Here is a 13,758-nt window from a genome sequence, read left to right on the forward strand (position 1 = left end):
ATTCACAGCTTTAGGATCTGGATGCAAATACTAATATTCCTTGCTACTTTCAACAACCAAGATGCATGGAGGGAGTGTTATCTGGCCTTGATGTTTTTCTCAGTGAATAATCCCTTAAATGTGATCAAGGACTCCCTGCAGCTTTTCCCACAGGTTGAGTAAGCTCAGAGCATCCTCGTGGTTACCTGCAGTCATCTTGTGCTGTAGCTTCTTCTAGTTTTATTTCTATATAAAATCATTCCCATCAGTCCTTCATCTTTTAGGAATTACTCAAAATTCTAGTTTCCTGGGGACATTTTTGTCTTTTTTTTTCCTAATAGTGCAATAAATCAATTGATTTATTCACTTTGAAATCCTTTCCTTCCTTCTCCCTTTTTGAATGAAGTTAGGGATAGGAAAGACAAAAGATATTTGTATCCATTTTGCAATCTTGATCCATTCTCCAAATAATTTTACTTGTATTTTCTAAAACGTAAAAATCTCTTGATTATTTAAAATCCTTATTGGTTGCCGTTAACCCCCACATAATTTGTGAACACATCACAGAAGATCTCCAGGATTTTCCAACTGCTCCAGCTAAAACTCTTGTCAGTCTCAACCTCTGTCCTCTGTTAATCACAGTAGACCACAGAGTTTATAATTCTTAAAATCAATATGCTCCTTCTCATCTTTTATGGCAGTATTTTTTTTTTTTTGCCTGCTCTTTGCCTGGCTTAAATTCTCTCAAGTTTTATGACACCGCTATAATGTCAATCTGACATTACAGGATGAATTCTTTGACTTTTCTCTCAACTTAATGAGATTCCTTCTCTGTACAACTTTAACATCTTAGGCATATATCTATTTCAAAGCTTGTTATTACATTATGTTGCAATTTTTCACATAAATGTCTCCTTACGAGGCTGTTAGCTCCTTAAACAAAGGCTATCCCTTAGTTGTCTTCATAGTTTCAGTGCCTAGAGTCTCACAATATAAATGTTAAAATATTACTCCATAATTCAATGAATAGTCACAAAATATTGCATATACAGTAATAATATCAACACATGAGGATATAATAACAACATCTCAGTGACTACTGATTTCAGAAACACTGTTTTATACCAAAGTTGATCACAGGAACTTCACTGTAGTCCAGTCTTCACTTTTTTTATTTTCGTGGAGACAGTATAACTTTTGATCAAATCTGGAAAGGAAAATTAAATCATTCTGATGAGTCATCTTCACCAATTAGAGTAGTCTAATCATCTTTGATCTTTGTATATTAGTGTTCCTAAAACTTAGTCATCTTATTGCTCTTTTCTCTGGGCAATTTCCACCCTCTAGTCCATTGCTTTACATATGTCTTGTTAAAGCAAAAAAAAAAAAAAAAAAAAAAAAAAAAAAAGAAAAAAGAAAAGAAACCACATATTTTAAGGTTGGATATAAACCTTAAAAATAATTTTTCACTGATAAAGATCACATTTTCCATTTTCTAAATATCTCAATATTATTTTCCCCAATCAACTCTATTTATAATTACCTTTATCTAGACTTTGTTTTTCTATTCTTACTAAGTTTTGAAGTTCTCTCTGTCAGATAACATCTTACCTAAGGAAAAATGCCTACTTATTTATTAATTGAATATCAATCTCTTATGAAAATAAAAATTTTCATCAGGGGTCACTAATACTTTGGAAGTTAGGAAGGAAAAAAAGCAAAATACAGGTGGAGATAATGTCTTTGAAATACAGATTATTTGGGGACCATGTATTAATATTATATGAAAGTCTTCCCCCAGATCTATAAATTAAATTGAAACTTCTAACCTACTAAAATTAATTAAGCAATTGATTAGCATCCTCAAACTCAGAATAAAACCTTTCCTTAGATTTCCTGGTGTATATATTTTAAAGTTCACTCTATACATCAGTAAAAATAATCATCTCAATTTTTTGCCCTGATCATTTTCATAACAAACTCATGGTGGCAGATGAGCGATTTCCTCCATCAAATTCAAAAGGTTAAGCTCCAAGAAGTATCAATTGGCAAATGCAGCATAATTTCAGATGCACAATAATTGAGATTATTAGTCATGGAACAGTGAAGACTAGCTTTTCAAAGCATGAATATACATCTAATATTGCGTAGCTTTGTGCAGACACAAAGTAGTTATTGTCAAGGGATAGATTTTTTTTTCCTTCATAGTTTTAAAATGTGAGGCCCTTTGAGCAACACGCACATTCTTAGTCACAGTTTTGACACCAGGTTCACTACAGTTACAACAGAGGTCTTGGACATCCTAACAACGGAAGGAGAATGTGATCCTGATGCTGAAGAAATTCAATGGAAGTGTGAAGGCCTCCTCTGCTCTGCTGGATGCTGAGCCTTGGTGTGAGGCAAACAGGATTTTATCCAGAGGCAAACACTAAGATCTGACAGTTCTTAGTGCTTTTCTTGTGCCCAGTTAGGGTGTAAGTGCTTTCAGATATCAGTTCATCATTACAATCATATTCATTTTTTTATTTTTTTATAATTCCAATTACATTTTTTAAATTTTTATTTATTTATGATAGTCACAGAGAGAGAGAGAGGGAGAGAGAGAGAGGCAGAGACACAGGCAGAGGGAGAAGCAGGCTCCATGCTGGGAGCCTGACGTGGGATTCGATCCCTGGTCTCCAGGATCGCGCCGTGGGCCAAAGGCAGGCGCCAAACCGCTGCGCCACCAGGGATCCCCTCATATTCACTTTTAAAATAAGAGTTGAAGTGACTATTTTTTTCAGAGAAGTGAATTCATGCACAGAGCCTACTTCTAGAAATGTGCTCTTATGCCCTAAACCACATTCTCTTTCCAATCTACGGATGATATAGGATAATAAAAAGATATACATTAAGTAAAAGAAACAAACAAAACCTCATTTAAATTTCTTCCTACTATCTCACTAAAAAATTAAAAAGAAACACACTGCAATCAAATTAGATCAGTTGAAATTTAGACAAAAAAATAATAGGGAGATACAGTGTATATATAGTTCAAAAATTCATTTTGGGACCTTAAAATTGTTCTTCCTAAATAAAAATACCACAGGATCTATCAATATGTTCTTGTTTTTGCTCACAGATAGGAAAGTTACAATGATGTTAAATAGTTTGTTGATCTTACTTATGAGGAGTGAAGAACTTTGTCTATATTCACATCATAATGAATTACTTTTACCTAAGAATAAAAGTTAAAGTGGTAAGCTGGAATTATTGAATAAAATGTAGAAATGTTTACACTATTGTCCTCGAGTAAACTTTTCTCGTTCAGTTGTCTATTGATCTCAGATTTTATTTTCTTCAACCAGACCAATGCCTTTCAACTTACACATGGAATAGCGTAAGTATAACGTGGCACCTTGTCTAAGTACACTGGGGTAACTGGGCACAGATTTTGAAGTAATCATAGTTTAGTAAAAAACATACCTTGCTTGCTATTGTATTAGTAGAGGAGGAAAGTGAAACACAAACTTTTGAATGCAATTCATACTGAATGAGATTACAATTTCAGAAAAATTCATATTTAGACTATTTACATATTTCATATGCACACCTTTTTAGAAAGCAAATTTCTGAGTAGAAAATGGAAGAAAATCAGATTATAACCTGGATAAAACAGCAACGAGTTATTATTAACCATGCTTTGCAAAGGAAAATTATTGCTTTGAACTTTGTCAGTAAATATGAACCTATATTCTATACAGTTCTTGAATATTTTATTACATAAAATGGTAATAATCGCTCAAATAAATTTCAAACTAAAGAAATTCACATTGTTTTCAATATCCTTTTAACTCAATACCTTTTGATAAAACTCAACTTTTATCTATTAACCCATTATACTGTAAAAAAAGAAAAAAAAAAAAGAATGAGAGAAAACAAACAAGCAAGTAAGCTGTGTTTTGAGGAAGACTCTTCTGATTTGAAGATGATAAGATTTGGGGGGTTGAGGGATCCCCGAATGACTCAGCAGTTTAGCATCTGCCTTCAGCCCCAGGGCGTGATCTTGGATCCCGGGATCAGGTCCCACGTTGGGTTCCTTGCATGGAGCCTGCTTCTCCCTCTGCCTGTGTCTCTGCCTCTCTCTTTCTGTGTCTCTCATGAAAAAAATAAATAAAATCTAACAAAAAAAAAAAAAAAGATTTGGGTGGTTGATCATGTTATTTTGATAGCATTTAATACAGAATTTAGGTCTATAGGCAGGCTGTAATAAAGGAACTTCTCTCTTCCTTTATACTCTTCTGTTACTGCAGCTCAATTGCACACACAAACACACACACACACACTCCTAGTTTTTCTATAAATTTATCTAGTTCTCTGTAACATCTTATTCATCTTCAAACTGCTAATATATCATTTTGATTACTCTATTCACAATAATTTGTTTCAGAAGTTATGTGGAGAATGCACAATGTTCTCTATTCAATAAATCTATTGCTATTAATTGAGCAGTACAAAACCCTAGCTATAGGTTCATCAATCTTCAACAAAATCATACATTTAATAAGCTTCAGGGTAGTGTCTCTCTCGTTGACCCATCACCAATACATTAACTAATATTGTCATGAAAAAGTGGCACCTTTTCTTTGTCCATTGATTCATTGGTCCCAAACAAATACTGACATTTTCATTATCATCACTGACCTCAGCCATGGAATATTCTGAAAATGCAAACCAATCAAAGTCTAATTAAAACAAGTCAGTATTAGATTTCTATCAAATTGAAAATGCAAGTATTCAGTTTAAAGTTTCATAAAATTCCTATCAGCTTTCCAAATTTCACATGAAACCATTTTCTAGGATACATAAAATTTATTGAATCAAAAAGTAAAGAAACACGGGACAGAGCTAGAAAAGACAAATGAAACTAAAAAGATAGATGAAGAGCCTGAAGGTCTGTTTTATTTTGACCAGAAAAAGCAGAGAAAATTAGATTTATATAAATATGTAGCGATTTTTGCAAACTTGTTTTCTTCCATCTGATTGCACTGCATAGTGCTTTCAAGAAAGATCGGTTCTAGTTTGACCTCTATTAAATCTCAAAATATCCAATTGTTTTCAATGCCACCATTGTTTTCTTGCCCTGTGATTTTATGGGTTATTTTTCCCCCATGCTGTCCATTCTTTATAAGGTGTCTAGTGTTATATAACTGTAGGATATCATTAAGAAGATAGAAAATTGGAGATTATCACACTTTCCTTTAACAACTACAGACTTATATTGAATTGATATTTGGTTTAGACTCTCTCAATCCATAATTATATTCAAATTGTAGATAAGTATCTTTCTTTCCCTGAGGATGAATGCAAGTTGCTAGGGCAGGAAAAAGATGTCAAAAAAATTGTTCATACCAAAACAGTACGAGAAACTAGCATGGACTCTACTATAAAGATGTGCAAGGAACATTTAATCACTCTGTTCTGTGTGACATGAGCAGGAGAAGGAAGGAGACGGAGTACATTTATGTGACCCATGTCACCAGAAGAGAGGATGGTTTGCATTGATGGATCAAGAAACAGGCACAGTCCCCTGAGTCTTCCAGTCTCTGCAGATGTCTTGTCTACCCAATCACCCAATTTGTTTCTGGCGTATGCTACCATGGTCTGTATCTTGGGAAACTCATGATTCTAGAAGATGTCCCCAAAAAGGGAGCAATAAATAAAATCCATGAAAATCCAGAATCCCCCTCATTCTATTCATCTTTGCTCCTTGACTCTTTGGGAATTTGACTCAAGAAGAGAAAGGCTTGACACAAGTTTCTGATTACCTATGACATCTGTACTTTCCTCATACATCCCCAGCTGGAAAATAAGCTTTCCTTTTTCTCTTTCCCTAGAGCCACTGAATACATATGATCCCTATACAATATATGATCCTACATCACTGAAGAAATGCTAGGATTTGAATTGGCCAAAGTTGACATTTGGTGTGAAAGCCACAGAACCCTAAGGATGAGGAATTAAAAAGATGGAACACAATTGTGTTAACACGCCAACACATCATTTCTGTTCAGGTATAAATGGAACATTTCGTAGAGATTGCCTGATGATTCACACGAAGCTGATAATGAAACTTCAGCCTGGCATTTCAAGATCATTGCTTAATCCATACTGTGGTTACTGAAAGTTTTCTTGCTTTGAGGAGTTATCCGTACTACTGCAGACCTGCCAAGGCATATGGCACAGGGATGAGCATAGTTGGATAGTAAACAGGGAATATTTGTGCAAGGCCTAGGATTTCCTGGTAAGGAGTTTAGATTTTACACAATCTTAGGCAGGTTAGTTAGTGTTTCAATTTATTCATGCTTCTCATATGGAAAATATGCTATAGGGATTGGACAGAAGTTTTGCAATTATTTAGTCCAGAAAAAAGAGAACAGTGAAAAAAATAGTGGCCTAGACAAATATGAAAATAAGTCATAGGAAGTTGTGGTTAATATTTCCAACATACAATTTGGTAAAGAAGACACGTTTTATTTTATTTTAAAGATTATTTACTTATGCATTCATGAGAGATCAACAGAGAGAGGCAGAGACACAGGCAGAGGGAGAAGCTGGCTCCATGCAGGGAGCCTGATGTGGGACTCGATCCCAGGACCGTGGGGTCACGACCTGAGGCAAAGACAGATGCTCAACCACTGAGCCAACCCGGGTGCCCCAAGACGGATTTTAGAATCATATGAATATTGCCGTGGAAATAAAGTACAGAAGGATTGCTCTGATGTTTTGTCCTATGCAACGAGTGAATGGTAATGCCAGTTGATTGGGAATGAGGTTGTAACGAAGACATGTTAAGCGTCCTGGACATTTAAGTGGAGATATCAGCTTATATAACTAGGTCTGGACAGAATTATAACAGCTTATAAAATTATTTTTCTCTTAGGAAAGACTTAGATATATGTAATAGAAACTGGATTGGTGACCTCAACTGTCATTTTACCCCTTAACGACACACTGTAATCACTTGAAAAATGAATTTGAAGACTCTTCTCCTTAGTAAGCTATTTGCATAAAAGGCCTAAAAGCAGTTCCAGAAAATAAAAGGACGATCTTGATTTTTACCAAGAAGCCTACAGGGTTTTTTTAAGTCATACTTTCTTTCTTTTTTTCTTTTCTTTCTTTCTTTTTTTTTTTAAGGCAGCCCAAGTATCCATTGAAGAATGAATGGATAAGCAAAATGTCGTAAAAAACCTACAGTGGAATGTTATTCAATCTGAAAAAGAAAGAAAATTCTACCACATGCTACAACATGAATGAAAGTTGAGAACATTATGTTAAGTGAGATAAGCCAGTCGGTAAAACACAAATACTGTACTTTTCCACTTTTATAAAGTACTTACAGGAGTCAAATTTAAGGAGACATAAAGTGGAATGGTGGTTTTCAGGCGCTGGGAGGAGGGAACGTTGGGAGTCATTGTTTAATGAGGAAAAAGAGGGATCCCTGGGTGGCGCAGCGGTTTGGCGCCTGCCTTTAGCCCAGGGCGCGATCCTGGAGACCCGGGATCGAATCCCACGTCGGGCTCCCGGTGCATGGAGCCTGCTTCTCCCTCTGCCTGTGTCTCTGCCTCTCTGTCTCTCTGTGACTATCATAAATAAATAAAAATGTAAAAAAAAAAAAAAAAGAGGAAAAAGTGTCCCCTTCACAAGGGTTCTGGGGATGGATGGTGCTGGGGGCTGCGGGCATCACTGTGCTGGATGCCACCGTGCACTGAAGGGCGGTTAACGCGGTAAATTTCAGGTTATGTTTATTATACTGCAATAAAAAGATGAGAAGAAAAGAAGATTTAAGAGACTAAAAAACAAAAAGTAATGCCTGCAACAGAAAGATGCCATATGTTCATTTTTAAAAAGTCTATAAAGCTATTTGAAATAATTTCCGATGACTTTTACTGGTATTTTAGAAGGTCAAAAAAATATATATATATCGCAAAACGGATGATGTACGCAGTAGAACTAAGCCGCTCCTTACACACATGCGAGGTGTCGGTGGAAGAGAAGGAGCAGGACGGCCGCTCTGCGGTTTGCAACCCGCGGCCCAGGCGTCTGCACGGGTACCTCGGGCTGCAGGCGCGGGGCTGGGCTCCGGGTGCGGCTCCTCCGCGGCACTGCGCCCTCGCAGCCCGGGGCTCGCCGCGGCCGGTCCGGTTCTTGGCTGCGGCTCCCGCGCCCACGGGGACGCCCGGGGGGCCGGTTCCGGAGTCGCGCGCCCTGCAGTGTAGACGCTGTGCGGGCCCGGCACGTGGCTCGGGTTGGGGCCGGGTGAGGCCGGGTGGGGCCGGCGGGGCCCGGGCAGGGGCCCTCCCTTGCGCCCCCTCGTGCCCTCGCTCGCAAATTAATAGATAAAATCTTAAAAAGAGCGGGCGGGCGGCGGCTCCCCCCGAAGAGCGGGGGGGGGGGGGGCTCCGCGCTCGAAGCTACGCCCGCGGCGGGTCCCGCTCTCACCCCTCACCCGCTCTCACGGGGCGCGAGTCCCGGCACCAGCCGCGGGCGGGGAGACGCCGGGAAAGCTCTGCGAGCCGCGGGACCCACCCCGACCACCGGTAACCCGAGGCGAGCTCCCCGGGGCCCGGGGCTCCCCGTGACCCCCGGAGCTCGCCGTGACCCCGAGCCTCGCCGTGACCCCGGAGCTCGCCGTGACCCCGGAGCTCACCGTGACCCCCGGAGCTCGCCGTGACCCCGGGCCTCGCCTTGACCCCGGGGCTCGCCGTAACCCCGAGCCTCGCCGTGACACCCGGAGCTCGCCGTGACCCCGGAGCTCGCCGTGACCTGCGGAGCTCACCGTGACCCCGGGCCTTACCGTGACCCCGAGCCTCGCCGTGACCCCGGAGCTCGCCGTGACCCCGAGCCTCGCAGTGACCCCCGGGCTCGTCGTGACCCCCGGAGCTCGCCGTGACCCTGGAGCCTCGTCGTGACCCCTGGGCCTCACCGTCACCCCGGAGCTCACCGTGACCCCGGAGCTCGCCTTGACCCCGGGCCTCGCCTTGACCCCGGGGCTCGCCGTAACCCCGAGCCTCGCCGTGACCCCCGTAGCTCGCCGTGACCCCGGAGCTCGCCGTGACCCCGGGCCTCGCCGGGACCCCGAGCTTCACCGGGACCCCGAGCTTCACCGGGGCCCTGGGGCTCGCCGGGACCCCGGGGCTCACGAGGACGCAGGCTGCTCCGTGTCCGCCCGGTTGCCCGGGATCCCCGCAGCGCGCAGGGCTCTCAGCTCCGCCCCGCGCAGCCTCCACCTCCTGCAATAAAATCTGAAAGTTCGAGCCCAGAAACCTGCCGACGTTGCAAAACGGCTGTTACAGTCCTGGCTCGGAACGGGCAGCCGGCTCAGCTGGGCTCTGATCTCCGCCAGAGCGATCCGAGCCGGCTGCTGCTCCCGTGGCGAGGCCTCATCCTCCCGCGGAAGGAGCCGAGACGCGCCGCTACCCGAGCCCGGCGGCCTGTGTCCCGCAGAGAAGCCAGCGGTGGTGGTGGCGGCTCGGCTGCCTGCGCCCCCGAGGCCCCGCCCCCGAGGACCCGCCCCTGAGGCCCCGCCTGCCCCGAGCCCCGCCCCCGAGGACCCGCCCCTGAGGCCCCGCCTGCCCCGAGCCCCCGCCCCCGAGGCCCCGCCCCCGAGGCCCCGCCCCCGAGGCCCCGCCCCCGAAGGCCCTCGCTCTGGCCTCGGCCCGAATCCACCTCCTCCCACCGTCCTCTGCCCCTGGGCTACTTTAGCTTAGCACCATTTCTCGCTGGATTACTGAAAAAAACTTCTTACATTTTTTTCCGCTGTCCCGTTCATGTTCATACATCTTTGATGTATTTTGCATAATAAAACCGAGTAATGGCACTGGAATACATAACTTCTTAGCTTTCCTCTCATTTCTGAAAAATCTCCGTTGAGAGGAACTTTCTCATGGCCCCATGATTTGTGTCTGTGGTCCCTTCTTTCCCACATCCACCTGGCTGATGGTTAGTTGACACCCAGACCTGGAAGAAGTCATTTTATTCTGGAAAACTTCCCAGTGCCTACAGGGTGGGGCTCCTCTCCTGCGTCCTCAGAGCATCTCTGAACAGGCTCAGTGTCGGAGAGATTGTGCTGTACCCGAATGAACTGAGGCCTTCCTTTCGGAGAGAGCAGGTTTTAAGCTCTGCAGAGACAAAAGATCCGTGTTATTGTTACCTGCGGTCCTCAGACACTGTGCCCACCCCATGCTGGGCCCTCAAGAAGATACTAGTACGGAAAGACAAAGAAGAACAAAAAGGAAAACAAGGAATTACATCAAAACCAATTTTTAAAAGTCATATAAATAGTTTTAAAAGGCACGTAGAAGTGTTTCATCCTGGAAGAGGGGGCTGTCAAGACGAAAACAAAATCAATGACAACGTGCACAGGTGAAGAAAACGGGTAGACACCACGGTCAGGGTAGGCAAATGGGCTGCTGCGGGAGCAGGCCTTCCATGGGACAGTGTAGGCCCGGTCTAGTGGGAGCACAAATTGTGTGCTTCGTGCTCTGTTTGTCTGACCTGGTCCAAAGACATCTGTCATGTGGGAGCTGGCCAACGGACATCAGCATATGCCATTCTCAGATTAGGGACAGCCTGCCAGGAGCAGTTCTGGTTGCTTGTCCTTGCCAACATTTTCTGAAATACATCCTTGTTTTCTGGTTAGCGTCGCCCATCTCCGGCCTGCTGTGGGCTAGAGACTGAACAGGGTCCAGGGTCCCCCCGGGGCCTGGCTTCCAGACGTGTCAGGTCTCCTTGTCTCCTTTTAACATCTCTACTGAGGGCGGAGTGACAAGCAACACAAATAACATCGGAGATGCTGGCCTCTTGTGACCTTAACAGGGAACAGCGACATTTACAATGCAATGATTTGTCTCCAAGGTTGACATCAATCTAGTAATAGCAAAGATTTCTTTCTTTCTTTCTTTCTTTCTTTCTTTCTTTCTTTCTTTCTTTCTTTCTTTCTTTCTTCTTTCTTTCTTTCTTCTTTCTTTCTTTCTTTCTTTCTTTCTTCTTTCTTTTTTTTCGGTCAGTGGGCTCAGTGAGAATCAAATATGTTTTCTCAGCTATGGACCTTTATAAAACAAAAGGAGTCTGTTAGAATGAAGGAAAGAGGGTGTAAGGATTAAAGGAAACTTCTATCCTTTTCTCCATTTCCTCAAGGCTCGCCACTCCGTATACAGTTGTCACCCTAGGACCCAGTGGAAGCTGGGTCCACTCAGCCTTCTCTTCTCCAGCCCTCAGCATCCTACCAACTGGGGCCGGTGGGGGGGGGGTGTCTCCCATCTTCTCCGATGTACAACAAAATTAATCATTCACAAAAGGAAATCTTCCAGACATGTGTTACAAATGCGTGATTCTTTCATATAATTTCATATAAAGTTTTAGGCTATCTTGTTTCCTTTTTTTCCTCCAGCTTTATTGAGATATAACAGACATATAAGATCTTAGATCTTATAAGTTTAAGGTATAAGGTAAGGTTAGTGAAACATATCCAACATCTTACACAGTTACAATTATTTTTGTGTGTGGTGAGAACTTTTATAACATACTCTCTTAGCAGCTTTCAAACATCCAATATCGTCAACTACAGTCATCATGTGTACATTATATCACCAAAACTTATTTATGTTGTAACTGGAAGCTTGTACCCTTAAAAATATTTCTCACTTGTCATATATTTCTCCCTTTTTTGAAGGAGACAATTTTTCAAACACTTTTGGGAGGTTTTGCAGTTAGGTGTGACTTTGTCAATCTTTACAGAAATTAATTGATTCCAAATTAATTTTGATATGGTTATACTTATTCTGTTGGGCAATGCTTTTATGATGTAAATCAAAATAGTCTCCCACTAGAATGAAACCATCTGAAAACAAATACATTGCAAATAAATAAATTTAAAGTGGAAAAGCATTCTTTGGATAAATCTCTAGTAATGCAATTGCTAGATCATAGGGTAGCTCTATTTTTAACTTCTTGAGAGCCCTCCACACTATTTTCCAGAGCGGCTGCAACAGTTTGCCTTCCCGCCAACAGTGTAGGCAGGTTCCTCTTTCTCCACATCCTTGCCAACACCTGTTGATTTTAGTGTTGTTGATTTTAACCATTCTGATAGCTGTGAGGTGATAGTGTAGTTTTGATTGATATTTCCCTGTTGATGGGTGATGTTGAGCATCTTTTCACGTGCTTGTGTATGTGGAATTCAAGAAATAAAACAAATGATCATAGAGGAAGAAAAGAGAGAGGCAAACCAAGAAAGACTCTTAACTAGAGAACAAACTGATGGTCACCAGGGGGGAGGAGAGTGGAGGGATGGGTTAAATAGGTGATGGAGATTAAGGAGGACACCTGTTGTTTGTGATGAGCATTGGGTGTTATATGTAAGTGTTGATTCACTAAATTGTACGTCTGAAACTAATATTACATTGTTATAATGGGAATTTAAATAAAAACTTACAACATAAATAAATGTAAGCTTAAAAAAACAAAGTGGAAAAGCATGTAATTATCATAATCAGAAAAAAGTACTTTATTTTATTCAATATCCATTCTTGACTAAATCTGAACGTAGCCAGAACTCAGTGCATTCTGTATCATAGTAATGTGTCAGTATTCAACTACCAAACTACATAATTAAAGGAGGGAAAAAAAAGGATTATTCTGTAGTTTTAGGAAATCCAATTATAAGCCATTGAGAAATAAGAAATAAGTTCATTTTTGTGTAGATAAACTGTCTCCATAAAAATTAAACAAATAATGGAAATATATTATTTAATATATTCTTTGTATTATTAATATAACTGAAATAGAATAAGTGAAAATAGGGAAAAATCACAACCCCACCCTCTGCTTAAACACCGACCTTGTTGTCAATCTCAGAGGCCATCAGCTGAAGAAGAGATCTGGTCCTCTTAAGACCTGCCATGCGACAAGTATGTGTACACACACATATATAAATACGCACATATTTTTTCCTCCCCCAACTTTTGCCGAAAGGGTAATGCAGACATCTAACAGAGCAACAAACACTGGGGAAGGGAGTATCCAGATCTCTTGAGGAGTCTTAGATTCAGTGTTTTGTACCAGAGACCCAAAATGCGGCAGTGGATCTCTTGGAAGGTGGAGACCAGGTGACACATATCATTCTGGTTCATATTCTTTTGCTTTGCGTTCTGTGATCCTCAGACCCCTCTTGAGGTTATTTCCCTGAACCCTTAACCTCAATATATTACTATCTCTCAAGAGAATCAACATGGTGGCAAGTGACATGGAGACATGGTGGCAAGTTGATTACATTGGATTTTTTTTTTATTGGATTTTCTTTCTTGAAAGAGAGATGAGTAACAATTTGTATTTTCTGGGATTGTCACATATTCTGGAAATAAATTTCCCTTGACTGTCCACATTGACTGTGTCAGCACCACTCTCAGAGGACTCAGGGTAATAGGATCAACCATAATACAGCCTCAGACCCAGGGAATTGCAAAACAATGAAGAGCACGTGATCATAGGATCAACTCTTTCTGTTCATATCACTCAGCTGCTGACCGGATGTGATATGAGGTGACCTTTTAAAGGCTCAGGAAAAGTGTTACCTTGACGAGTATGTGATGTGGAGACGGGGTACCCTGTTCAACCAACAACGACTCACACTGCTGCTGTTGCTTTGTTCCCAGTAACTAAAATACAAGATCTTGGCAACCAAAAAGTCGAAGTAGAAATGCTCCTTGTCTTCATCATTTTCCTAATCCATTTGGGGAATTC

General features: G+C 41.8%; 1 protein-coding gene across 1 annotated transcript; it reads right to left on the minus strand.

Annotated features, from left to right (window-relative positions):
- Window positions 1–1,357: 1,357 nt before the first annotated feature.
- LOC144305359 (uncharacterized) lies at window positions 1,358–10,537 on the minus strand. The gene is made up of 4 exons (XM_077884146.1): window positions 10,316–10,537; window positions 7,988–9,305; window positions 4,598–4,679; window positions 1,358–4,138 (listed from the first exon to the last, which is right to left on the minus strand). Exons 1-2 carry the CDS (start codon window positions 10,535–10,537, stop codon window positions 8,457–8,459), a joined length of 1,071 nt encoding a protein of 356 aa, XP_077740272.1. The 3' UTR covers window positions 1,358–4,138; window positions 4,598–4,679; window positions 7,988–8,456.
- Between the last annotated feature and the right edge of the window lie 3,221 nt (window positions 10,538–13,758).

This window comes from Canis aureus, chromosome 35, assembly GCF_053574225.1.
Source record: "Canis aureus isolate CA01 chromosome 35, VMU_Caureus_v.1.0, whole genome shotgun sequence".
NCBI classification, from domain to species: domain Eukaryota; kingdom Metazoa; phylum Chordata; class Mammalia; order Carnivora; family Canidae; genus Canis; species Canis aureus.

What these genes read in the sequence shown, in the direction of transcription:
- LOC144305359 (XM_077884146.1), bottom strand. Translation starts at nt 10,537, where the DNA reads ATGACAGATGTCTTTGGACCAGGTCAGACAAACAGAGCACGAAGCACA. An exon ending in CCAGGATGAAACACTTCTAC is followed by an intron (nt 9,306 to 10,315) that starts GTGCCTTTTAAA and finishes GGACTGTAACAG; the next exon opens with CCGTTTTGCAACGTCGGCAG.